The following is a 27644-nucleotide window of genomic DNA, read 5'->3' on the forward strand; positions in this document are numbered from 1 at the left end:
GCGTTTAATGGAGCGGGGACCTGTTTGCTTCATGGATTGTGTTCAGACTGAAAACCATTATGCTGACACACATTATCTGGTTGTTTTAAATATTCTGTACCAATCCTATTTTTGACACGGATGCTCACCTGGGCTATTGTGCATAAACTGCAAAGCAAATCATTTTTTAAATCTGTCCATTTGCAGAAAAAAAACCTTTCATAAATGTGGTTTTCTACTTTTTTGGTAAAGTTAACTGAATTATCTGTTAAATACATGTATTTAAGTAACTTTTATCTATCCACCTCTGGATTTTCCAAGACGATTGGGTGTCTTTTTTTCGCTGCTTTGTGAAAGAAGCTTTCTCCCAGAATCTAAGTCCAATCACATAGCATGAGACAGAGTATTTCAAGGCTATGAGATTAGAGAGATTGCTCAGATTCTTGAACAGTCAGACAGAGGGCAGCCTCAGGGAGTTGATCACTGGCCTTTACATTACAATCACGCACTGCTACAATCTCACTCTCACCATTCATCTTTTCGCTGTGCTTTTTCCCTAAAGAGACCTTTCCAGTGTTGGGCTGTTGGCAGTGATGCTGCTAATAAAAGCTGCTTTGTTTACTGTGCCCAGGTTCAAATGTCCAAACTAGCCCATATCTCCAGAGTTCATTGTTTGAGGTTGTTTTTGTTCCGTATGTTAATTTGTATTTATTGTCTCTGTGTGCATGGGAGTGAAAGTGAATTGCCTCAAGCAGCTCTACCCTTGTTCTCTCCAACATTGCCAATAGACCATATGTGGAATTTGCCTGCACTGCAGATTTTGTTGGTTTGGTGTAGCTGCTATACCAGGGCTTGAAGGCATGTTTCAGAGGTTAGGATTGGGTCGATCAATTCTTGAATGCTATTTTTTTTTTTTTTTTAGCTTATAATAACTACTTAGGCTTAGTGGATGTGTTTTAGCAGAGCAGTCACCAAGAATATTAATATGATTTTATCATGCTGTTAAAACTTTTTTACAAACTACTACAACTCTCGTATCCTACATTTAGTTATATTCTTAAGCCCATAGTCAAGCCTGTCCAATAGGAACATAACTGAGGGTGAAAAGTTAACTATTATATAACATAACTATTGAAAAGTTCTCAACTTTGGGCTTAAGTTAGCTGCCTAGATGAGAAATCATGCTTTGTTTTGGTTCAGTCTGGTATAGTTTGCATTTTCTTTGTCCTGCTCGTGTTTATGTTTGGATTGTGTTTTCTGTTAATTTGTTGATTGTGATTTTTGATTGTGTTTATAAAATTACTCACACTTATATCTGCCTCTTTGTCCATGCACAAAAGTGACAATTGCAAATTAATTAATTTCTTTTTTTTTGTCATCTGCCATGCTTAATATTGAGAAATGATTCAAGATATCTGGAGAAATACGTGTCAATGTTCAGTAAGGCTGGACACTAGTGTTGAATGGGCATGACTTTCGAGCCCTCTGATGGAGTGGCATGCTACAGTGATAAATATAGACTGTTACACAAGGAGAAAGCCATACACAAATTCGCTGTACCCCAAGCTCATCTCAGATTATCCAAAAGACAGTAGACATGTGTGATTCTGTAAGAGGAATCAGCATTTTAGCTTGTTTTTGTGAAAAATGAACGTTTTCTGTGCTAATGAAAGGGACCTCCCAGAGTGTTATCTGTGGTAGGTGTGAAAGCCTGAATTTTTTCTGGGTGTACTACAAATTCCACTTACAAACTTTAACAATTCATATAATTTCCCAGATGATTAAGCGGTGTAATTAACAGGAAAGATGATGTAACAGAGTGGTAAATATCACTTGTATGGGTTGTGTTGCAGGCATCAAATTTTAACCTTCTGAAACCTGGACTTTTGCTTGGTGTGCATTTTTAATTTCTCCTAGCTACTTGGGATTATTAAACCTAACAAGTTAAAAACTAAACTTTGTCTTTGTTTTTGCAAAAACAATGTCCTCATATGAGGACAATAGGTCTATCTTATTGTGTGATACAATAAAGAAACAATTGGCTAACAATGTACAAAACTATTTATTTTAAACAGTAAATATGAGGATACAAAAACAAAAATGCAGTTGACAGTTGACAACAACATTGAAACTCTCCCTGTAATGATAACATGAAGCACAACTAATGATGTAATGTAGTCCCACTGTCCTCAAAGTGACTCCATATGGGGCCAATGATTTAAAAAAATTAAGTGTCATGGTGCAGAGAAGCAGAAAGGTAATGTCCACATATGAGGACGCAGGGTCTAAAGAGGTTAAATGTGTTTATATTTACAAATCACGGTAAAGTTTTTAAGGGAAAAACAAATCTTGGTGCGTTTATCAGTTAAATAAAGCTTCAAGAGCATCAACAAATCACAGATACTGCTTTGTATTGTGCATCATGTCAAAACATGCGCTTGTCAAGTTGGCAATGAGATTGTCTAAGTCTCAAAATAAAACTGCTTGTGGTATTATAACTGTCATAAATGGGGATGCGCAGTATCCAAATCTTTCATACTGGCTCAAAATATTATCATGGTTTACAGTAGTATTGTGGGGCCTCATATGCACAGTTAAAAATAAGCGAAATAAGATCACTACACTGTTCAGAGACATAGCTGACCAGCTAACAGGCATTTGTGTTTTGTGTTTTAGTACACCACAGAAGATGTTTATTCCAGTGAGCTCCAGCACAATTATCACATATTTACAAGATAAAGCCCCATACCTGTGGCTTTCTTAAATGTACATGAATGAACTCTGGCCTTGACACAGAACAAAAATTTCACACACACACACACACACACACACACACACACACACACACACACACACACACATGCCTCAGCCCTGAAGATGAAAATGGGTTGAGGTATATACATGTTGATTGTTGCAGTTTAAAATTATGACTTATATAACTGGAACATAATGGTGTTCAATTTAAAATAATTGCAATAATTCAATTATGTAACGATTTGAACTCATCTTGTGACATGTGCCATATTCTGAGGCTATTCTTAGCTAGCCCTCAAGAACAAGACTCAAACTTGTGGAAACCTGAAGGAAAGAAAAAGAGTTAGATGGGGTGTAAATTTGTGTAGACTTGGGAAGGCGCCTTGGCTCTCATCATGCATGTAAACCCCTCTCTCTCTCTCTCTCTCTCTCTCTCTCTCTCATACACAAACACACACAGAAACAAACACACCTTAGTGCCTGCCGGCAAGCCTGAGTGAGCAGCACTACGGTTGACAGGATGATCTAATATCTCACCTCTGTGATCAATATTCCAGCAGATGTGAAGTCCAGAAATGCAGTTTGCTGTGCTGCTGAAATAATGTGAACACAGGAGGGAGACTAAGCATGGCATTTATCACACCTCACTGCCTGCCTCTCTTTTTTTCTCTCTCTCTAACTTAATCTCTCTCTCTCTCTCTCTCTCACTTATCCTTTCTCCTTCAGCAGGTAACTTGTGACTTGTTTATGGATTAATAAGGCTTAGCCTAGCTCTCTTAAAAGAGTGCTTAAAACCAAAAGGCACAGCAATGTAGTAAGTTGCCTGTTTTGTTCATCTAGTAATGTAATAAATCATTAAATCATTTTCTACTTTTTCTGTTTTATTGTGGTGGTGTGTGTGTGTGTGTGTGGGGGGGGGGGGGGTCTCAATTAATTGACCAATAGAATAATGTTCAGTTATTGTGGAAAATATATATTCTAATGTTAAATTCTATTAAAAGTTATAATATTTTGTGGGTCTCTCAAGAATACAACACTGAATAGAATACGGTCTGAATGGGAGGAGGAGCTTCGAAAGGAGATATCTGATAAAACATGGGATAATGCATTAAACAGAGTCAATGGAGCATCATCTTGTGCCCGGCTCAGTTTAATTCAGTTTAAAGTCCTCCACCAAGTACATTATATTAAAGCTATATTGGCTAAAATTTACCATAATATTTGTGATACATGCGTCCGTTGTCATGATGCTACGGCTGATCTGACGCATGTGTTCTGGGCATGTCCCAGATTCTGGGCTGCCGACTACTTTTAGGGTACATCAGTGAATAATAAAAAGAGCGGTGTCTGGGCCTTTGTCTCACTTCTAGCCCAGAGAAGAATTTTGCTAGATTGGTAATCAATATCATCATCATCATCTTCTTTTTCACTTTTCCATTTCAGGGTCACGGGGTAATCAATATACCCACCTAAATGTATACATTGGCTTAGTGACCTCTTAATATTTCTTAAAGTAGATATAGTACTATATATATATATATATATATATATATATATATATATATCTACTTTAAGAAATAGTAAGATTAAATGGTAAAAAATGGTATTCAATACTTGTATGTCAAATGCCTGTCCATTTAAAAAATAAATAATAAGTAATAAAAAAATAAACAGTTTATTTTGAAAATGTGATGTTTTGTATCATTACCAGTAACATCACTTAGTCAACATGTTGTGCTTTGTGATTTTAAATGTGCTTTGTGAATAAGGATTTTACTTACCTACTATAAGGTGGTATGAATTTTTTAATGCAAAAATCCATCAGAATACTTTAATTGAAATCACAAGCTGAATATATTTATATTTATATTGCTTGGTTATGTGTGAAGGACTGGCGCCCCCGCCGGTGTGTGTTCCTGTCTTGCGCCGGTGATTCTGGTTGGGCTCTGGACCCACCGTGACCCTGGACTGGATGAGGAGTTGCAGACAATGAATGAATAATTGCTTGGTTATGGTTTTTGTCGTATGCATTGGACTTGTAAAATTACGATCTGACCTCCTCACAGGAGCCTAAGATTACATTACCACACAAAGTATTAAATATTCCTCCAGTATGCAGTTCATCAGATATTTATGGCAATCCTGGAGTGTGTAAATGGTAGTCTGAGTGATTTAGTCTTTTTGGCTGAAAAATGAAATGGTGATGTTTTATTTATGAATTTGTGAGATTTCGCTGATGCTGAATATCTCCTCCCCCTCAGGATCCTCAGCAATAACAAAATTTCGATGGTGAAAAACGCCTCGTTCTTTGGCTTGGGTGCTCTGGAGAGACTGTGAGTACATCTACCCATTCCTTAAGCATTAAAGCTACATGATTACAAGTTTGTTTGAACAAAGTGTTGCAGGGGCCCTGTGAGGAACTCTGTACAATTGCTCAGATGGACCCCATTTGTACTGATCCACTACACTGAACATTCACTGGATTAGGAACACTTACCTTGTATCAACACTCATTGTCCATTTTATTCGTTCCACTGACCACACAGGAGCACTTTGTTCATTGTGTTGCCCATGTACTTTATTTTAGCAAGACATTTCTTGCATATCACAAAGTCTATGTCTCTTATGTGTTGTAAAAGCCAAAATGGGCCGAAACGTTCGATTTGAATGAGGACAGTGTCTGCCTGATTTGTTTTACCTCATGGTCTGCCATTTCTGTACTGCAAGTTGCTTTTTCTTCACTGCAGGTTTACCCTATTCATTTGATTAGCGTCACCACGTGGAGCAATGAAGCAATGACTTTAGTACGTCAAACTCGATGGTGAATCTTAGGGAGCTTAAAGCACATATGTTTCAATAAAAATATCAATATTTGATGCCTCACATTAATAATGTATCGCAAACCAAAACGATATTATATATTGCTGTATCAATATTTAGTTCCACCCCTAATCTGTGAGGAGTTTGGTGTGTTCACCCCATGTCCATGTGATTTTCCTTCCTCCCTCCAGGGTGTGGAGGACCCACCATGACCCTGAACTTAGTGACTGAATGAATAAATTAATAAGGTTTTGTTATTTCATTTATATTTTGCTCAGCATCCCAAATTGTTAAGAAATGGGTTTGTAAATAAAGTGTAGGTTTAAGCCTGTTTACAACTTGATGGCTGCTTTGGTAAACTGTAAAAATGGTTACGTATGGCATGGTGTGGAAATATCATAACTTGATTTGTGTAGCATGTCTTGAGGTTTAAGGGTGTGTACACACTGCTTTCACATTTTTCACCTTAAAACCTGCAGGAATTTGTGAAAAAAGTATCAATGGACTTAGGTGTTTTTATTGCTTTAATCCCTGTTAATGCCTGTGGCACGTTCGAAAACTTTGACTTTTAGTTGCACTGTTTAATTATTTTGAAATAGAATATAGTAATTGTTGCGGTTTTGCAAGTGGATTGTTGCCTTATGCAAGGCTTGAGCTGCTCAGCAGTCTGTGGCTGCTGTTGTTCTACACTTCATGATGCGCCCTACATTTTCATTAGGAGACACATATGGACTGCAGGCAGGCCAAGACAATGTCTTTTCCTAGGATCTCCCTGTCTACTTCAGCAGTACAATGCTAGGCCCCATTCTGCCCAACAGCAAGTTACAACAGTGTGTCTTTGTAGACATATAGTTCCTGGGAGATGATGTTGTCTTGACAGCTGGCATATATCTCTACAAAATACCAGGATGAGCTTCAGCATCAATGGTACCTTCACATATATGCAGATCACCCATGCTCTGGGCACTGATGCAACCACATGCTATCACAGATGCTGGTTGTTGCACTTTTCTTTGGTAACAGTCTGGGTTTTTAATTTTTAATTTTTAGCACGTCAAATCCAACACCCATTTTTCCCAAGAACACACTGAAACAAGCACTCGTCTGACCATGCAATATGTTTCCACTGTCTTACTGTTCATCTCAGATGGCTTCAGGCCCAGCTGGTTTGACTGTGCAAAATTATTTTATGGCTGATCCAGTTTAATATTTCAATCAATGCTCTATGTTCCAGGCTTAAATACATTATATTTTCAACATTTCAGTGTTTAAATATGCACAAGGCACTTGTCTTGCTGTGTGGTATTAATGATCCAAAAAATGTTAGATATTTAATCTGTTTTTTGATCAGTAAAATTAGCTTGACCGCTTTGGGTTAAGTGATGACCACTCCCAGGCAGAGTAAGGTGCCGATAAAGGGGTTCAGAGTATACGTGGCCCAGGGCATCTATTGATTACCCCCCCTGCCTCTGTTTTAATTAAGCTCACACCCCCTCCCCCTCCCCCCAGCCAGTCATGCTGACATTCAGGAGGCCCTTCCTCAGCTGCTGTTTGTGTTTTAGTGACAGGATACTTGGGTGTGAATTGCCACCAACCGTGAAACCCAAGTGAAATAATGAGAATAACGCATGCAAAGGGCAGCCTGTGATATTTTGTTCTAGTTAGAATGCCAAATAGAAACAAGGGGATATGTGAAAGAGACCAGCTTCATACCAGGGAGCTGGTGATGGAGAGCAGGGAATAGCATGCAGTATCTTGCCAAATACAGAGCTCGTTCTGAACACAATTTATTATTTGGTCTATGCATTTTTCACCCCTAGTTTTGCAAATTCTTAAAACATTATAGTAGGTGAAATAACACTTTGCCTTTTGGAAATAGGCATTTTAATTGAAAGCTCACATGCAAAATAAGGAAGTAATAAAAATTAAAAAGAGAATTTTGTTTCTGTAGTTCTATGAATGTCTGTAAGATTCATCATTAAGGTAACATTTTTATAATCCTGAAGGAAACTGCAAAATTACAGTGCCTTATATATTGCATGAGAACAGCAATTAGGACTAGTCAAATACGTTGGAGTATTTTAAAGAAGTACTTTTAAAATTAATTTTTAAGGATTGAATGTGTCCTAATAAATATATACATTAGTGTGCACAGTAAAAACAAACAACAAAAACTAACAATATAAACCAAACAAGAAATATTGGATAATTTTGAAGAACAGTGTTTTGTTCAGATTCTTCCTGTTTGCATCAATTTGCAATTAATTTTAAATCAACAGCATCCATTATTTAAAATCATTATTTACTAACCGGTAAAACTAGGTATTGGACGATAACCTCTAACAATACGGACTGCCACGAGGAGAGATTTGGAAAAGGTTAAGCCAACACATTCACACACAGAATATCACACTTACTGGACTTTTTGGGTTTTATTCTAATGTTGGGTGTTATTAGTTTGTTTTTTTAGCAAATAAATACTTACTGCTCAGATAAATGGCTTTTTAAATCTCATAATCTCCGGTGCCTAAAACTTTTGCACAGTATGTGTGTATACTGTGACCAGAAAACTCTCAATGTCATCAATATCATATGTCTCAATATGATAACATACGATACTATGAAAATCATAACAAAATATAATGTCAAAGTATTAGTGTTTATTTGTAACACCAAGAAGAACAGGCTGAATTATCTAATTATTAAACTGTAGGTCTAAGAAATAGTGATGTCCCGATCAGGTTTTTTGCAGCCGATCCTGATCTGAGTCTTTTAATATTAAGTATCTGCCAATACCGAGTCCCGATCTAATACTTATTTTGATTTTCCTAGATGGTACTGTTACACAATGCACACTTCAAGTAAACTCAGCCAAGTGTACCTGCCTGACACTGAATATCTCGCAATAAAAAAACAATCTGCCTGCATTCAAATTGCTGCTTAAACAAATGATGTCTTTAAAAACAGTTTATATGAATGATTTAATATTAATTAAAATCTTATATGACATTAACTAATGTGATTTTATGTAAAAAAGCATTACTTTAATTCTAAAAGTCAGTCAGTTTTGTTGTCATCACAAATGTGTTGAGAGAAAAATTAAATGTAGTTTCTTCGAGATGCGGCGCAAAAAAATAAGGACATTTTTGTTCCTTTTAAGCACTCACCTGTTTCTCTCAGCGTCATCACAAAACCAACAAACCCCTGTGACTCCACTGGCTGCAGCACTAAATGATGGACAGCTAACTCTGGCAGCTGATTGGCTTAATAAAAGTAACGGCCATTGAGAAGTGCATTCTCTGTTTAGGAGCTGTGGAGTGTCTGCCCCTCCCTCTGGCTGAGGGAGAACAGCATGTTTCAAGCAAATCATGGTCTTAACAGTGCTCTTCTTTGGAATTAAAGCTTCACTTCTGGTTTCATTTTTGTCCATTGTTGACTTACTCACAGTTATCAGAGAGGTAGACTTGAGTGAGAACTGCACATGTGTGTATTTGTTTGTGTGTGTGAACATGTGTGCGTGAACATGCATAGGTTTGAAATGTATTCAGATGGAAACCTGCGTATCCTCGACATACTCGATATAATGAATGTGGTCATTTTTAAAATCTTGTAAAAATACCATAGAATATATCGATATATCGATCTCATCACTGCCCCAACTTCCAGAGAGTATATATAACTCCTACAACAGAGCCAATCTTATAAGAATCTTATAATTGTTTTTGACATTGTGCGCACTGCATGGGTGCACAAACCATTAGATTATGATCTTCACTGTGCCCTACAGGGGGTGTAGGGAGGCATTTGGGATTGGCCTTGGCTTCAGTGCAGCATGGAAACATCATTCACTGGTCCTCTTACATTTTCAGAAAAAATGTTGATGTAGGCTGTGTCTGGCAAGTACATAACACCCCAGTGCCATTGTGATATGCAAACTGCTAGGGGTCCAGGACTGGTCTGAACAGTGGTCTGAAGTGAGCAGCATCTGCCTTTTCAGTGTCTTCGTCGGGCCAGTAGGTATATGGTGCCACTGGATGCTTCTTTTTGGGGACATGAACCAGTCGATATTCTACCAGGTTAAAGATGTGCTGAAAGATTCCATACATCTGCTCAGCACACAGTTTCAGTGCCCTAGGCTCAAGGCAATAATTTCTTGTGGCTTTATCCTATTTAATCTCTTCAGTTGCTTATTAAATTGGTAAGCAGTGAATGTAAATGCAGTGCTGCTGGACTGGTCTGTTTCGTGAGGTGGCAGGGGAATAAATCGTTCATTGCAGGTGAGTACTGAATGTTCAGAATGGAGCAAGTAAAGACTGTGAATGGTGATTGGTGTTGTGCTCTGACATTTACCTCTGAAGTCTGCTGAAGACAGACTTGACAAACTGTATAAAAATTTTTAACTCAGAGTTGCCCTCCACCATTTTCTATGTCTGTGCTAGTTGAAGCCTTTGATATCTTTCAGACCTCACCACATATTGTGTGCATTATTCAGCTCCAATTTGGACTCAAGCTTAATCCTGTACTTGCTAATGATTATCCTCCTGAAGGCTTTTATCTTCTAGTTCTGAAGAGATTTTAAGATGTTTGCAACCCATGACTTATTAATGGAAAAGTGTCAAATAGTATTTGAGGATACAACACAAGTGTGCACACTGTAACGTAAAATGCGCACTTTGTAGACAGCCGACTGAGTTTTGGGACAGACCCAGAGTGTCTGATACTTTCAGTGCACTTACCTGGCAGTTGCATTCTGATTGGCTCTCTTTACATTCATATATATGCCTTTCCGAGTATCGCACAGATGTGAATCATAAGGACTGCCTCCTTCTACACATCATGCCAAAAAAGCAGACTTCTGGTCCTTTTGCGTGTCAGTCAATTTTTTTTTCCTGAAGTAGTTGTCAGTTAGTAGTAGTTACGTTAAGTGGCAAAAGGCTCCAGAGTCTTTCAATGCAAGTGTGGTGTACTAACTCATGTTTGGCTTAACATAAGACCCCCTCCCCAGTATGTTTTTCTAAAATGTATTTTGTTTTATCTTGTATTTTCACTGTGCACTAGAAAGTATGGCAGAATGCTTTGACAAGGATTAAATAACAGGAATGGGTTGATCACTCAGGCAATTAGGAGCTTAGTGCAGCTCAGTTCAGGGGTCCTTTACAAGGTACTGCATTGCTAGAGTGCTGTGTATAGCCACGTTTTCAGAGCTGATGAAACATGCACTGTGTTATGTTTTCAGGTGAGCGGAGTTGTATTACAGTAGTGAATGCTGGTTCTAAATGATTGACTCATTGGAGTTGCAAATTTTAGATATATACTGTCTTTGTAAGTGAATGTGAATGTGCAGCTGAAGGAACCAGTACCATTTAACACAGCAGGGGAATAGTTAACTACCTGTATCAGTGCCTCTAATGAGTAGATCTTTGTGAGACACAGTCTTTGAGAGTCTTTGTTGTGCTAATGAAATAAGTTAGAAACCTCTTTTTGATAGTGTTCTGTAATCGTCTATGAGTTATTCAATTGTGTTGAGTAATATTTTACCCTTCACACGGGAATAGCCTTTGTGCAGCTCAGCTCAGGGGGTCCTATACAAGCTATATTTCATGTTTTTTTCTTTTTCTTTATTTTTTTTTTTGCATATATACTCTGAACAATTGCATTAAGCACAATCATGTTAATTTCCAGTTTTTTGTTTATAGCCTCGTTCCAAAAAGCTCAAGGTGCAGACCTGTGTAATTTGGGTCATGATATGAACAGACTATATTACATTATCATACTTTTACATGCACTCTCACCTGCTGAGAATAGGTTTCACAGTTTTAGTAATATAAATAGACATATGCTGTTATCAGTGTATGAAATTCTAGCCCTAAGCCAGATCAGGACTCTATTTTCTTTTTGTGCTTATCTGGCAATGGTACAGGTTTCTCTCTTTTGTGTCACAACGTCTTTCTTATAATCTAGCGTTACATCTTTTGATTTACAGCCAGTCTAAATTACATTTAAAGCATTGTAGCATGGCCCTCCTGGTCTTGTCAGTCTTATGATGTGGATTCCAGATGTCCCAGTAGCCATATTATCTGGCCCAATCACTCAGTTTATACTTGTGCCAGCATTGGATGCCCAGATTAGGACAATGCCATAGCATGGCTGCTTCTTTTAACAGCAGGGGGCGTACTGCTGTGAACAAGTGAATTGTTTTTCTGTGTAAGAATGCCAGTGTTATTCAGCCTCATTCAACTCAGCTTGCAATATGCTCTTTCACCAGGGTGTTGGCCCACAGCAGGATTTCATTGTGCCAGGGCTGCTTTGTGTTCTGAAAACAAAATAACACAAATCTATTGCAAAACCTAACCTAAATCTCTATTTATGGTGTTCAGCCTCATCTTTAGAACCTTGAGAAATTTAAGAAATGTAAAATCCATAAAACAGTTGATTAATTGTAAACCTGATAATGCATTGATATATTAATGGTGAAATTAAATGATTTGTTGATGTTCTAAGAATAATTTAATTTGAATTAAATTCAAATGAAATTATTCTGCACATTGTGTACTAATTCACATTTTCTGTGATGGAGGATGTTATTGATCATTAAGCAGTAATAGTAGCAAGTTACACACAAGCCTCCCCCATATATATATATATCCATGTAAAGGAAGGAGTTTTAACTGTTTACTGGATGTAAGCAAAAGCTAGAGATAGCGCAAGCACTTGGACTTTATTACATAAAGGGCAAACAGTAAGGAGAAAATAAAGCAGAGGCCAAACACAAGAAATACTCCAGAGTCCAGAAGGATACAATCCAGAGGCAAAAAAGAGAGAAATTGTGTAAAATTTCTGTGAAGACTAAATACAAGCTGAAGGAAAATAATGTGGTTGATGTTTGCATCATTGAAGCCCTAACACACAATTTAGCTGTAGAAGGACCCCTATCTCCCCCTGGAACAGAGGAGGAAGCAGCAGCACCCCTGTTTCTGTGAAAAGACTCATAGGTGGTCCTTGAAGGTTTTGGTATAGTAATAGGTGTTACATTGTCTAAAAAGTTTCAGAATCACTGATCTAGAGTATCCAAGTGCTTACCTAGTTGAACTGGGTCTATTTCTAAGCTGGCTTAGAAAAGCAGCTATTAAAGAGTGAGCTGTTAGAGTTAAATAGTAAACCATTTGACCTCTGTTGACCTCAGAAGTTAGATTACATATGGTTTATTCTGATATATGTATTAAATACCATGAGTATCACACACACACGTTTGATGATAAAGCTCTTTTTGAAATTGTTACTGAGAAAATTAAGAAACTGTTTGAAAAATGACCAAAACTACACTTAAATATTATAATAAAGTCAAGTTGTCATGCATATCACATTGCGTATTTATCTCCTTCATGCTAGCATTTTAACTATATAATTTTTTAACATTTCTATTTTAACATTTTGATGATATTTCATTGATTCTTTTATTATACATTTAAATATCCATTATTATAAGATTCAGTCTGACAATTTGATCAGTCGTGATTACTAGCAGAAAGTTGTGCAATTAATTCGTTTATTTTTAAAATCGATTTACAGCACTAATATAATAATCACACACAGGACAAGATGTAAAATACCCTATGCCAATGCATTTGAGCTTCACGTAGGGCCCAGCCCCACTCTCTTCCTACCTGCAACCACAACGTTTCTGTAATCTTTGGCCATTTATATCTTAATCAAACATTAGCATTGCTGTGGCTGTTTATGATGTGATCAGCAACAAGCTACATTTCACACAGAGGCTTACTCACTGGGCTGAGGCCATGTGTCCCCAACTCAGCCACTGCATCGCTAACTGTTCACAGGGGTCAACAGGTAGGCACCTCCCCTCATCAGTGTTTTACTGAATTAGCTCATGACATCTCCAGAATTCTCAACATTGAAGTCTGGTGTCCCAGACCCACCCTTCCTCCAAGCTAGATACAGTCCTACCATACACTTAACCATCAACAACTGTAAATCCACACTGGCCTCCATGGTGACTAAGGCTGTACCAAGCCCCACTGGCACCATTAATGCATGCTCAGTGCCACCAGTTAATGTGAACTTAACATAATAAATCACCAGCGGCTGCAATAACACAGCACAATACCCTATTCACCTGCCATGTCATCCACATACCTCTAACACAACTACAGTTTGTTTCCCCAACTACTCTGTGCTCTCCTTATCTACAACCACTGACCTTTCAGCTACTTCTGATAACTGCTTCACAGCTGCCCTTGATTTTCAGCCCCTGATGCCAAACTGCACAAGCAGGGATCTAGCAGACTTGGCTACAAATCCCCTATCACCTATTTCCACTGGTCTTACATGCTCCTGCCACCCACAGTCTTTCACCTCAGCCACCAGGTCCGCATACTTCTGTTTCTTCCTTTTGAATGCTTCGTCTTCTGCATCCTCAAATGGAATTGTTTGCTCTATGAAATAAACTATCAATTTTCTTACAGAGTACAACATCATGTCTGGCCTCAGTGTAGTTGACTCTGGAACCTGTAGTTTTTTACCTACATCTGCCATTAATTTAAAGTACAATATGAAGTAAATGGAAATAGCTAAAAGGAAAAAGATAGAAAAGAAGAAAGATAGTAAAAACAGTGATGCAACACCAATAATAATATTAATAATTTGGATACTACTACTAATAATAAATAAAAGACAACAAAGAGAAAGTACCACAAGCTAAGTTTCTTGTAATGATGATGATGATAATGATAATGGTAATGAACCTCCTGAGGGATGTATTTCAGAGTTGCCAGCAACAAGAGGTGGGCAGCAAAGGCTTCCTCACAGTTTGTTCAAATACAGATTTTCATTATGTCCTAATGTAATGTTTTAACTTCATTAAGCACAGCAGATTGTTGTTTGTGGAGGGCTTCAGTGGAACTAGTTGCTTATATTGAAAGCTGTGTTCTAGTCTGGATTTTCCCTAATGGGATCTAGGATTAGTTCTGAGTGCGCTGAAGGGAATGTTTACAGAAAATGCATTTAGAAACTGAACTGCCTGTTTTAGGGTCAAAAAAGCAGCTCTGATGGCCACACCAGAATCTTTTGAAGATCAAGTACATTGCCCTGAAGGGCTGAGTTTCTTCAAACAAAATGAAGACATGTAAATATGCGTAAACTATTTTTTAACCCCTTTTTGATGGTAATTTACCGGAAAGTTGTTCAGAACTCATTTTTATATCTGTGGCATTATTATAGACAGTCTTCAAAGACAAATAAAAAAGGAAAAGAATATTTTTGCAATCATAATCTAACCCTGTACCCTGACATATGAAAGGCAAAATAGTTTTCTTTACACAAGGGATGTAAATTTACAACAAAGTTGTTTATAATTGTTTATATCTGCCGGATTCATATTTATGCTGAAGGAGCCAGTCAAGAATAGCTGAAAGAGTGCCACAACTATCCCACGGCTAGTGCTGAGCTTCCAAACAAAGAACACATTGTATGTTATTGGGGCAGTGTATTGTTACAGTAAACTGACCTACTAACTTTAGACGTTCTTCATCGTGACATTACATCTGACAGCAATATCTTAACAATTGACATCAGTAGTTTGAAATAAATATATGTTGTATTCAGTCTGTTCTTTATTCTGTCTCAGGCGGTTGTCAGATTAGCCATGCTTATGTAAAAGTATTTGGTAACACCTGACCCAATCACTGTTCATAAAGCTGTATGACATCTACATAAGCCTTTCGTTACAACTGATATAAAGCTATGCAAACCTAATCAATTAATGCTTATCTTAACAAGCAGCAGTTGTCACGACACTTTCTACGGTAAAATTGGCTAAACGCAGCTTTTAGAACAACTAAACCTTGATGGAAAACCTAAATAGATGTTAATGTAGGTTTTAGCCAGTTGGTAAGAAAGACACGTTACTTTGCTACAAGATTGACTTGAACTAAAAGACAATGTGTATTTCTCAACATATCTCAAATTAGGCAAAAGGATTGCAGTGGAACATTGTAGAATATCCATCATATCAGCATAAGAAGTGAAGACTATTAGGAGTTATTTGTCTCTCTATTTTGATGTCCCAATGGTCTTGATATAAATTCTGAAATCCATAGGTCAGTGGTAGAACCATTTGCATAGCAGGTGCTATCATTTAAGGATGGAAAAATATGACTGTATTTATTGTGATAATGAGTTTTTCTGAGCATATTGTGAATATGGTGCAGACAAAATGTGTTTTATTACAATGAGGGTTTATTTGCTAGCCTCTAACTTATGATTCTAGATTTATGTTGTAATTTAGGATGTGTACACAGTATTTTATTTTGGATTGTCTGGAGTGGTCTGATGTATTTTGACCATTCAGGACCTTGAGTTGGTGATAAGTGAGGTGCCATTCTGACTGAGTGGCTCAAGGGCTTGCTTGTTGTTTTGACTGGACTCTTGGCATTTATCTATCCCTCTCATGGACCAAGTCTCCTTGAAAAGCAGTTGATGAATAGTTTGGGGAATACTCTGGAGAGATGCCAGGCTTGTTTATGTAGAAGGCGATGATGTGAAAATTGAATAATGGATGTACTGCAAGTCTAGAATATACTGGACATGAGGGCAGTCTGTGTCATCCTAAAATGGCACTTTCACAGATGGGCAGTTAAATGGTTTACAGACTAATTGTTATTTAAAAGAAAGGAGAAAACACAACGAGGTCAATTAAAGGTCTCCCTACTGAGGTACTACTGTTTAACGGCTTATATTCCTATACAAGAAAACTGTCTGTTCAAAATGGCAAACATTAAGCTTTAATTGGTATAAACAAGTAATATTTTATAGAATATTACAGACAGGCTTTCTTCATACTACAGAAAAGTTTTTTTTTCTGAAGGAGAGTGACTATACTCATGCTACAAGGAGAACCAGATGTCTGTAACCTATCAACAAATCCATTTTTAAATCCTCTAGGGAATGTTTGATGTCACATAACATATATTTAATTTTATTTATTTATATTTAATGAAAACCAGCAACTTCACCAATTAGCTTGACCATTTAAAGAAAGCAAAGGAAAAGTATCCCATGCTAATTTCTTTGTCATTCATTAAATTCTAGTTTCTTGCCAATTGAATGGTTAAGATGTTGCCATTTTTTGCACAGGAGTATACTTGAATTTCCACTTTAATGATTATTGTCCTACCAAGTCAAAATAAACTTCAATTCTATTAGTGTGTAATGTTAGGGTTCTAAACTTTGAGGAGTGTCTGTGTATAAAGGGTAAAATGAAGTGCAGCTATCACTCTTGCACTCTGACACCAACTCTCTACAGATCTCCCTCAGAACAAATCCATCTCTCCTCAGTCCCCTCACTCCCAGTTACAAAACACTAAATTGTGTCATTTTTGTTTGTTTTCCCTCGTGGCCTGCATACCAAAGTCTGACCTCTTCTCCCTGATTTTTTTTTTCCAGATGTCCAACCATTTATTACTGTAAGACAGACAAAAGGATTCTATTTTTAGGATCAGCAAAACAAACCTACTCCTACACAGTAAAAGTAACATTTATGAATACATTTCAGAAACAGGAGGTGAATCATGTTGAAAAAAATGCACAAATGCAGAGAGTGGTTTAAAAATAGCTGATTAATAATTTTATTATAACTTTGGGGTCAGCAGGGTGGTGCCACAGATTATGTTTCTGCCACGCAACTCCTGGGTGGTCTTAGGGTTCAGGGTTCATTCCCCACCTCAGGTCACTGTCCGAGAGGAATTTTGTGTGCTTTTCTGTTGTCTGAGTGGGGTTTTTGTTTTCAGAGCTCAAAAAACACATGCTATTGGGTGGATTAGATATATAAATGTGTTATATAGGTGTGAGGGAATGAGTGAATGGGTGAGTGTGTGATGCTCTTTGATGGACTGGTGCCCTGTCCAGAGTGTATTCCGGTCTTGCACCCACTGATCCCAGGTAAGCTCTGGACCCACAGCAACCGTAAACATGATGAAGCGATTTAAAGAAAATAAATTAATGAATTTCTTTTGTTACTTATATTCTATGGTTCTCAATGCCACAAGCATCATTATAATACAGCAGTGAATATGCTGAGAGCTACACATCTGCTGCTTGGTTTAAATCAGACATGATAGGATATAAATTGGTGTGCGTAATTATATTTGTTGCTGCTACGGACCCGAGTAAGTGGGTAATTATCGCATCAAACATATTTCATGTGTGAGGCATATTATTTATGTATGAGCATAGCTTGCGGAACTGATGTTTCTTATGTGATTCATAAACACGCATCTCTCGAGAAGTCAGCTATAAACTGGATACAGTGGATGCGGTTGTCGTTAGACTATAAACGGTGTGGATATAAATGTGAAGTGAGCGGGTGCCTGTGGCTGTCTCACCATATGTATGGATTATGAGAATGTTTGAAATTATAGCGGGAAGCCTTTCTGGTAAACACTGTGTGTTCCCTTCTCTGGCCTCAGCTTGTATTCATTTGAAGAAAGGTTTGAGTGAGCTCTGCATTATTGGCATCACTTCTGGTAGTTTCTTGTAGATTGATTGCCCATATCAGAGCCTGCTGGGCAGCCGTTTTTGTATATGACACATCTCAGGTGTTGTCGTGACTTGTTTTCTTAGAATTAAAATTCTTGATATCTGTTTAGTCAACACTGTGACTTAAGTTAGTACTGAATATAGGACATTTTTGTATTACAGAGTAACACAAGCTAAGTGAAAAGTCTCATCTTAAAGGGAATGTCTATGATTGTGGGGAAACACAGTTCTAAGATCTGTGTCTTTTAAGGTGGAACAGTATGTTTGAGGGAAAATAACTTGTTTGTAGGTGGCTGAAGTTTAACTTGTCTAAGTTTTTATTTACTGTTTGAATTACCACAGAAACTCATTTGTAACTCATGTTTTGTAGCACTTTTGTTAATACAGTTAGCCGTCTTCTGAGTTTGGAGACGCTTCCATCTTAAGTGATCTGAAATAGCAAAAATAAGTCACTATTATAGAAAGTGAGAGAGAGGAAACATCTTCTGAATTTTAGAAATAGTGTTTTTTGATTACAATCGTGAACTTCGCCTTTAATTCCTCCATTAACTAGCATGGTAACATTACATGCATTCATGCTGTAATGTTTGGCCACAGTAAACTTGCTAAACTAAGATAAGGTTTGCTTCTTTAAATAATAATTCATCCATTCATAGTCAGTAACCACTTATCTAGTTCAGGGTTGTGGTGGGTCCGGAGCCTACTAGGGACACTTTTGAATATGCAGTTCATATATCAATGTGTGTTTTTTGACTGTGGGAGGAAACTGGAGCACCAGGAACAGGAAAAACTAGCCTAGAACGCTAGTACAGTTCTGTTGTGCTACTGTGCTGCCTCTTTTGTAATATAAATTTGTGGAAAATTCTTTCTTTGGCGGCGAGGCGGGGGGCAAAGCAGCAGAGACTAACTTTATATTCTTTGAATACCGAGAATCTTTACCGCAGAAAGAGTGAACTTACCTGCAGATGCGTGCAGGATATGTAACAAGTGTATGCCTTAGCTTATAACATGTTATATAATACACATTTTTTATTATAGAAGGAGAGGCTGTAGTAAACACACTACTGACCATTTCTTCACACACACTAGAGGCAGTGAACATGCACAAAACCAGAGCAGGGAGCTTAGGGGTTAGGTGCCTTGCTCAAGGGCACTTCAGCTGTGAATTAATTTTTTTTTGCTGGTCCTGGTGACTGTCTGGCCTCAAGTTTGGTTCTCTAACCTCAAGACCAAGGCTACACTAAAAGAGCAGTCAGCAATTATATAAACCCTCCCACAGAACAATCCTGCACTGTAAAAATTAAAGGAACGATGCACTAGAATAACCACTTCTAGATCCATAAAGGACCATTTTACTAATGTACACTAAACAAAAACAAAAAAAAAATCCAATGGATGAACCTAATAAAACTGAAGTATTCGATCACAAAAAATATTTGTAAATGACTCAGTATTAATAATTAGTTTGATTCAACTTTGATTAAACAAAAATAACACATTGATTTTTTTGACCTAGTGTAAATAATTAATTTGGTTTAATGTAAAATGTTTAATGTAAAATACAACCCATTTTGAATGTTAAAGAAATTGATTAATTTACATTTGCTCAAATACAATACAACAGCTGTCATTACCTGAAATGTATAGTAAATGTAAATTTAAAAAATGCTTTACAGGCACATTGACCAATGACCATTCATTACACGTAGCTTTTAAACACACATTTATTGATTTTAACATTGAAAATCTCATTTACATTCATAACAATGACCACGGATGTTAAAAACAAATCCAGGGGTTTCTGCTTACACAATCTTTTGATTAAAAGAGGCACAAATTTAGCTCATCTTCATACATTACTTATAAAGATGTGATGGGTCAAACAAAATATTTCTCCAAGTACCTTAATTTAACAAATAATACCAATTGAAATTGCACTACATTTTTAAACATCACAGTGAACACGCAATCATCATTTACCGGCAACACCATATTAAGTGTCCAAAATACTGGATGTAGACAAAATTTTAATTGAACAATGGAAAAATAAAAGCAAACAGTCCAGTTCACTTCAACTGTTTACTCTGGTGAATACAGCTGACTGCTCAGTCTATTAGTATTTGCTGTCATCTCTTTTGCCTCAAGCTCCATCAGGACTTCTTGCCAAGTAGGATTTGCAAGATAAATTGCAGTTTATTTAAGATACTTCAGGTTGAGTGTGTATGACCCCCCCAAAAACCAAAGGCTGTTGCAGTATATATAATTTCTTAAAATATAATTTTAAGAAATATACATTTACAATACGAGTCAAATTGTTCAGTCAAGTTGTTTCAGGTGTTCTGCGCAGGCTCAGACACAAAATATATGAATTTTTTTCTTTCCTAAATGTAGGCTATAGATAAAGGTAAACCGCAATATATTGTAACGTTAGTGATGCAGAGAGAAACTATAACAACTCCAATTTATGGTACATAATGCAGCTTTTAATTTGCTGAAAGCATGGAAAAAACAGCAACCTCTTTATTGTTAAGATTTAAAAACAAATCCTCTGCTGTGCTCGCAGAAATCACCAATTCCACCTGCATTCAGCCTCTAATAGTTTTTGTATGAATGAATAAAGCCTAACAATGCATCTCTTATTTAGAAAAACCTGAAATACATACAACGAAGCGACACCACGGTTCATTTTCGTACATCCACCAGAGGCAGATGAGCCTCTACGAGCCCTAAAATTAACCTTGCTCGAATTGACCAAATATGTTACCTAAAGAACAACAAAAGTGGTCGATTAATATATGTGCTTTGCCATTAATGTACCTTGTTGAACCACCCGAGAACACTGTGTTGGACACTGCGATACGAACGCAAGATTCAAGTTGTAAATTTAGCACCCAAGTGCACCACTAACGGTTGGCAACAAACTGTGACAGAGCCACTATCAACAGCCTTGTAACACAATCACACACAATAGTAATACGTGATAACACTTAGCAGAGAAAAGCCATATTTTAATTAATGTATGTAATGCTGCTTTAGGAAGCTAAAGCATTTTGAAAAAGCTGTTTTTAAAATAGTCTGGCAAACAAACTGCTTTAGGGTCAGGAGCCAGCATAGTTAGCTAGCAATGAAACTAATGTTAATTATAGGCAAAATTTGTTTTCTTACCAGCTTGTTTTCCTTCTCTCAGTGTGGTTGGTTGGCAGCAGGTGAAAAAAGCGGGTCCTTCTTCTATTTTGGTTTTCATGAATGCTGAAAATTGTCTTTTAGGTGCATTAGTGGCACTTTGTATTAAGAGTATTAGTGCTAACACTAACAGCTTTATCTGTGACATTTTAAAGAATGCACATGCGCAGGTGTTGCTCTAAAATAATTCTCTGATCAAATTAATCATTTCAATTTGATGTCCAGCTGATATTTCATACTGTATCAATATAAAATAATAGGTTCACACTATAGGAATAAATTATGAAATTACATTCAAACAAACAAACTATATTTTAACTATTAAAATGAAAAAAAAAAAAACACACACATTAAACGAACAACTGCAGTGTTTTACTTTATTCATTGCTTTTAAAAAGAGCGTTAAAATTAAGTAATTGATTTTTAAACCTTTCTTCACACTCACACATCAACCAAAAGTGGTTCTTCTATGGCATTGCTCAAAGAAACTTTTGTAGCACCTTAATTTTTAAAAATGTGAGTACGGTTAGCTAATTTTACTGAAATAACAGTGTTTCATGCCAAACCATGTCCATGTGGAAAAGCCATCAGAATGATGACCCTCCGTGTTCAGAACAGTTCTACCCTGCAATGGAAAAGAGGTCTCAAAGGCTGCAAAACAAACAAGACAGAAAAAGAATGAATGAATAAATTAATTAATTATCTTGATGGGGTCACATCTTAACTTGGGAAATTGTGTAATATAGACCCAGTGGTTATCTCATCACTTCATCTATTCTGTGTCCTTGATGCTCATTGGGGTGCCACTGAGGACTTGGCAACCAGCTCTTTCCCATCTCTGGATTTCTGCAAAGGCCAGATTTGTCCACTCTTAAATGTTTTTTCCCATCACATAATGAATTGGCTCTTTGTGTTTTTCTATGTACTACACCATGATTGATGGTTTTTGCAAGTCCTAAGGATCTTGTAATGTGCCCATAACATTTCAGTATGGGCTGTCTCACGGTGGTCAACGAGACTTCATATGAGCACAGCATTATTTGTACAGCATTTTTGTTGATGTGATTTTTGTACATGACATAATGGGCTTTTCTAAAACATCTCAACTCCATGGTTTGAACTCTTCTCTGTAGATCAGCTGTCAGAGCCCATGTCTTATAATCATAAAGAAAAATGGAGATGACTAGGGCACACATCAATCCAATCTTAGAAGTAAGAGTGGTGTCATTCCAAATGGGTTTGTGTATTTTCAGTGCTGCTGCTGACGATGCTATTCTGGAAAAGCTTGTGATAGGATTAGGATATTCTGATATGTGGAGCATTCTGCTTGTCACTGATGCAGCTATTAAGCCTGAAATAAGCCATTCTGAATGTGAAATTTCATGGGTCATCAGCTGTTCCTTGTGAATGTAAATCTTAGTGTGTTAAATGCTAGTTTCAAAAGCTCAAAACCTCCTTGTAATGTCTGACCCATCCCCAGATGGAAATAGGAAAAGGAAGCTGTTTTTCAGACAGCAGTGTCACTGCAGACACCTAAATGACCTTTTTACACCAACCATGTTTCCTCTCAGTGGTAAGAGCTTTGGCTGAAACGTGTGTGTGTGAGTGTGTCAGGACTATATCACATTGTGGAGATTTGTCTTCCTTGTGGGGACCACCATCTGGTCCCCACAATGTAAAAAAATAAGGTGATAAGGTGAAGGCATTTTTTAAGCTTGGGTTAAGGTTAGGTTCAGGTCAGGTTAGGGTTAATCTCGTAGTAATTATGGAAACGTTAATGGTAAGTCTCCACAAAATGAATGGATGTCTGTGTCATGTACCCATAATTCAGAAATACAGTACTCTGTGTGTGTGTGTGTGTGTGTGTGTGTGTGTGTGTGTGTGTGTGTGTGTGTGTGTGTGTGCGCGCGCTGGGATATACTCTCCCATACCCAAAATGTCAAGACATTAAATTTTAATTCAATTAACAAAACATATTGAATAAATTATTACAGAAATTTGTTCTCAATATTTAAATGTTGTCTAATATTATAATTATGTCTCTAAAATTAATTTATTTTATTTCATTATTTCTTTCAGTACACTGTGTGTGTTTGTGTTTGGATATGCCTCTCTGTTTCTCTTTGTCTCTGCCCTCCACTTTGCTTTGAATAGGAGTTCATCTCTCGCTTTTTTCCATCATTCATTAGAGCAAAGAAAACCTTGTCGGTGTGTGGGAATACCCAGTGTTCTGACCTAAATGTAGCCTCAGATAACCGTGTCTTACTCAACATGCATCATTACCAGTAAATCAGCATCTTGCCACAACAAAAGCACTCCTCGCCGCTCTGTGTTTGTTTTGAACCTCATTGAATTATATATGCGATTCTGCTAAAAGCAGCCTAGTAAAGAAGACAGCAATTATAAAACTTTTCTTGAGACGCTTTTCAACAGCAGCCATTTCCTTCTTAATTCTTGTTATTACTCCTGAGGCTATGGTATCTAATTGTTTATTGAAGTACCAGCCTAAAGAGACCAGGCTCATTATCTCCACTTCACTTTTTCACTAGATTTTTGACTGCCAGGGATATGTCGTATCCACAATAAAACAGCACTTAGTTTGATGCCTAACACAGCTGTTGAAATGACCTTCAAGAATATTTTACAGAAGCTTGTGTCTATGTCTCAATGTGCACATATTACAGCACAATATGTTCACCGTCACTCAGGTTTGGAACATTCAAAAATGTAGTTGATTTTAATATTATGTAATGTGGTAGCATATGGATGCAGAAACTGATTGTGCTATGCAAGTCGTATAAAACTTTACAGGTTTGAAATAATAGGAAACTAGGAAGCTGTTAAATATAAGTAATTATTTTGTGTTAACGTTGTAACTGTAGATGAAAAACACGTACAGAGTCAAGAATCATGAGGATATTTGCCACGAGGGTTAAAATGGGCCAACAACATTACACTGATGAAAGTCTCTCATTAAAAAAAAATGTAAAAGCTAAAACCAAGTCTGTATCTTGTAGTAATGTATGGCGCTAAATTGGCAGTCCCCTCTTCAAACGGTGCAGTCCTATTTGTCAATTAAATGAGGCTTCAGCATGGAGAATTAGTCTTCAAATTCTTCAAAGTGCCAGTCTGACAGGGGGACTCTGGGGCTGGTTGACATGCTTAGTGTTCTATAATGTGTATTAGATTTTTACACACACACACACACACACACACACACACACACACACACACACACACACACACACACACACACACAGAGTCATATCAGAATATTAAGAACTCCTAATTTTTTCTGAACTCACTGTCCTTTTTCTCAGGTCAATTAACCATACAGGAGCACTTATAATATATCCATATAAAAACGATTCAGAAACGCCACCCTGCTCTTTGGGCCAGAGCTTAAGATGGACTGAGGCACCCAGTCATTTAAAGGGAAAAGTATCCCGTGGCCCGATGAATCAAAATGTTAAATTCCTTTTTTGAATGGGTGCTACGTCTTCTGTGCTAAAGAGGAGAGGGACCATCAGGATTGTCATCAGTGAATAATTCACCAACCAGCATTCATGACTGTGTACAGAAGCATAACTGCATATGGAACAGGTTATTTAAACAACTCTGAAGACATTATTAATGCTGAATGATATGTACAGGTTTTAGAGAACCATATGCTGCAATCCAGACAATGACTTTATGTGGGAAGTTCTTGGCGATTTTAGGAAGACTATGTCAAACATTCTACATATATTACAACAGGGTGACTGCAAAGTAAGAGTCTGGCTGCTATAATGTCCTGTCTGCGGCCCAGACTAATCAAACATTGAAGACACTTGGCACATTATGAAATGAAATATATAACAATAAATAACCTGATATGTTGAAATCTTGTATCAAGCAACAATGGGAAAACTTTCATTTACAGTGACTGGTATTCTCTGTTCCAAAATGTCTACATAGCGTTCCTGAAAAAAGAAATGAAACACTGGTAAACATGCGTCTATCCTAGAGTGGAGAAATATACATTGATCAGAATTATTTTAAAATCACAGTTTGAATATGTGTGGTTTTCAAATCGCAAGAGCTGCCATTTTAAAAACAAGTTTTAAATGGTGATTTTGAGTCTGATCAATGAGATACAACCAAGCACTGTGGTGTAAATTAAAGGACAATCTGGCACTGTATATTTAACGTACATAATCAATCCCTAATCGTTCCACTGTATTTTTTTTCTTTCAATAAAATGTATTTGCACTGGTAGAAAAATGCTTTTTAACCTAATTGTGTTCTGTTTTTAGAGCACAGATTTTCTAGAAATAGTTACTGGGAGGTAAGGGCTGTTCATTGTTTACAAAATGCCATTAGTTTGTCAGTATATTGATGGCTGTATTTTTCTCTATATTCTCCCTCCTGCTGGTGTCTCTGCTGCAGTGTGAGAGTGTTTTTACTGACCTCTTAGGGGCTTCCACAACTTCTCTGCAGTAGTCACACAAACCCCAAATGCTCTTTCTCTCTCTCTCTCTCTCTCTCTCTCTCTCTCTCTCTGTCTCTTTCCCTCTCTTCCCAGCATGCTCCACTGAGTCCTGCTGTTGGGAGTGTGACCATTAAGACATAAATCTCTACATTATTGTAACAGTGGGAGTGGTGGAGTGGTAGCAGTGTCAGGTTGAATGGACACACGTTCACAACTTAACACACACACACACACACACACAGGGGAGGAACACTTAACTGGGTACTTGGGCCTGAGTTAGAGGAAAGAATATGCGTCAAGCAGAGTTTTAAGGTAGAAACATTTTCCCTCTATCTGTCATTTTGATTCCCACCAGCTCGAGGGGGTCATTAAAACACTACTGCAAGCCATAGTCTAGTGTTTTCAGTAGGTTTTTGGTGGACTTTAAGTTGAATGAATGAACATTATATAAATGAAAGAAATAATTTAAACCTTTATGTATGTATGTCTTTGTAAATTATGTTTATATTTTTTCTCTATACTAGGGCTAAAATATGAAAAATGTTTAGATTGCTTTGGCAGTTTTCAGATTTCAACAGATGTCATTTTTGTTTATCTTTATGTGTTGCAACAATGGTCCAAAATTGTAATTGGATGTTGTTTATCTACTTGGTAGCTTTACAGAATAATGGTAAAGTACCAAGTCAACTACATGAGAAATCATATAGGACTTTTGAAAGAAATATTTGTGGAAGATACAGAATTAAACATAGCACAAAAACTTCTGTTGAACAGATGGTCACATTATTTTAATTATTTCAAACTAATTTTTTTCATAGTGTAGTGTGTATATAAAAAGATTATGTATAAATGTTTCCACATATGTACAATATGCGTAAGTATTGTCACATTTCCTCATGCAGATTTTCTTTACAGTGTAGTAAATCTAAGTCTTTTACTGAAGGATATTAACTGCAGCTTTTCAACAATCCTTTCTAATTATTTTGTTGCCTTGGATGTTGAGACCTGTTTGGTATAAATGATGGAAAACCAGCAATGAATAAATGAAAATGGCTGATGGAGAAATGAAAGAAACATAATGGTGCTGAACAAGTGTTTCTTAACTCTAAAGTGGATCATTTAATATGAGACACACCCCATTATCAGCAGACAGCTGCCATTTATCAGTATGTAATGACCATCTCTTTCAGATGCTAAATGATTTATGTAGACTGAACTCAATCAGTCCTGAGCTATATGACAGTCACCACTTGGTCACAGACTCAAATCAGGAAACATTTTCATTTGATTTGATGTCATGATTTGTCATAATAGCTAGAATACAACTGAATAAAAGACTGAATCTGAATACAAGACCGACTTAAAAAAGGACAGTCATTTTCAACTTGCTGCTTCTAGAACACAGGGCTGATTACTTCAAATAGTCATTTTTATGTGCTTCAAACCGAGCGAAAATCAGCAGGTTTAAACCTTTCTAATAGAAATGTTGGTTATGAGGAGTGACATGGTGGCGCAGCAGGTAGTGTCACAGTCACATAGCTCCAGGGACCTGGAGGTTGTGGGTTCGACTCCTGCTTCTGGTGACTGTCTGTGAGGAGTTTGGTGTGTTGTCAGTGGGGGTTTCCTCCCACAGTCCAAAAACGCACGTTGGTAGGTGGATTTTTCACTCAAAAGTGACCGTAGGTGTGAATGTGTGTGTTGCCCTGTGAAGGAGTGGTGCCCCCTCCAGGGTGTATTCCCGCCTTGTGCCCAATGATTCCAGGTAGGCTCTGGACCCACCGTGACCCTGAACTGGATAAGGGTTATAGATAATGGATGAATGTTGGTTTTGACCAGGGCTTTTCATTGTAGTTCACAAAGAGGTTAATGTGTTGTTTTAGGTCTA

The 27644-nt window shown here is 37.2% G+C and overlaps 1 protein-coding gene across 4 annotated transcripts in view; it reads left to right on the forward strand.

Annotated features, from left to right (window-relative positions):
• The window catches only part of LOC136706058 (adhesion G protein-coupled receptor A3), a 251218-nt gene that overhangs the window by 17222 nt on the left and 206352 nt on the right, over positions 1 to 27644 (forward strand). For 3 of the 4 annotated variants that reach the window (XR_010804108.1, XR_010804107.1, XM_066679961.1), the window contains one exon: positions 4995 to 5066. The exons of the other annotated variant lie outside the window; for it this stretch is intronic. Coding sequence is in view for 1 of the 3 variants with exons in the window: in XM_066679961.1 (XP_066536058.1) it covers positions 4995 to 5066 (72 nt within the window). In the remaining 2 variants the exon portion in view is untranslated. The remainder of the gene's footprint in view (positions 1 to 4994; positions 5067 to 27644) is intronic. 4 annotated transcript variants of the gene reach the window in all.

The sequence above is a fragment of the Hoplias malabaricus genome, chromosome 8 (assembly GCF_029633855.1).
Source record: "Hoplias malabaricus isolate fHopMal1 chromosome 8, fHopMal1.hap1, whole genome shotgun sequence".
Taxonomy (NCBI): Eukaryota; Metazoa; Chordata; class Actinopteri; order Characiformes; family Erythrinidae; genus Hoplias; species Hoplias malabaricus.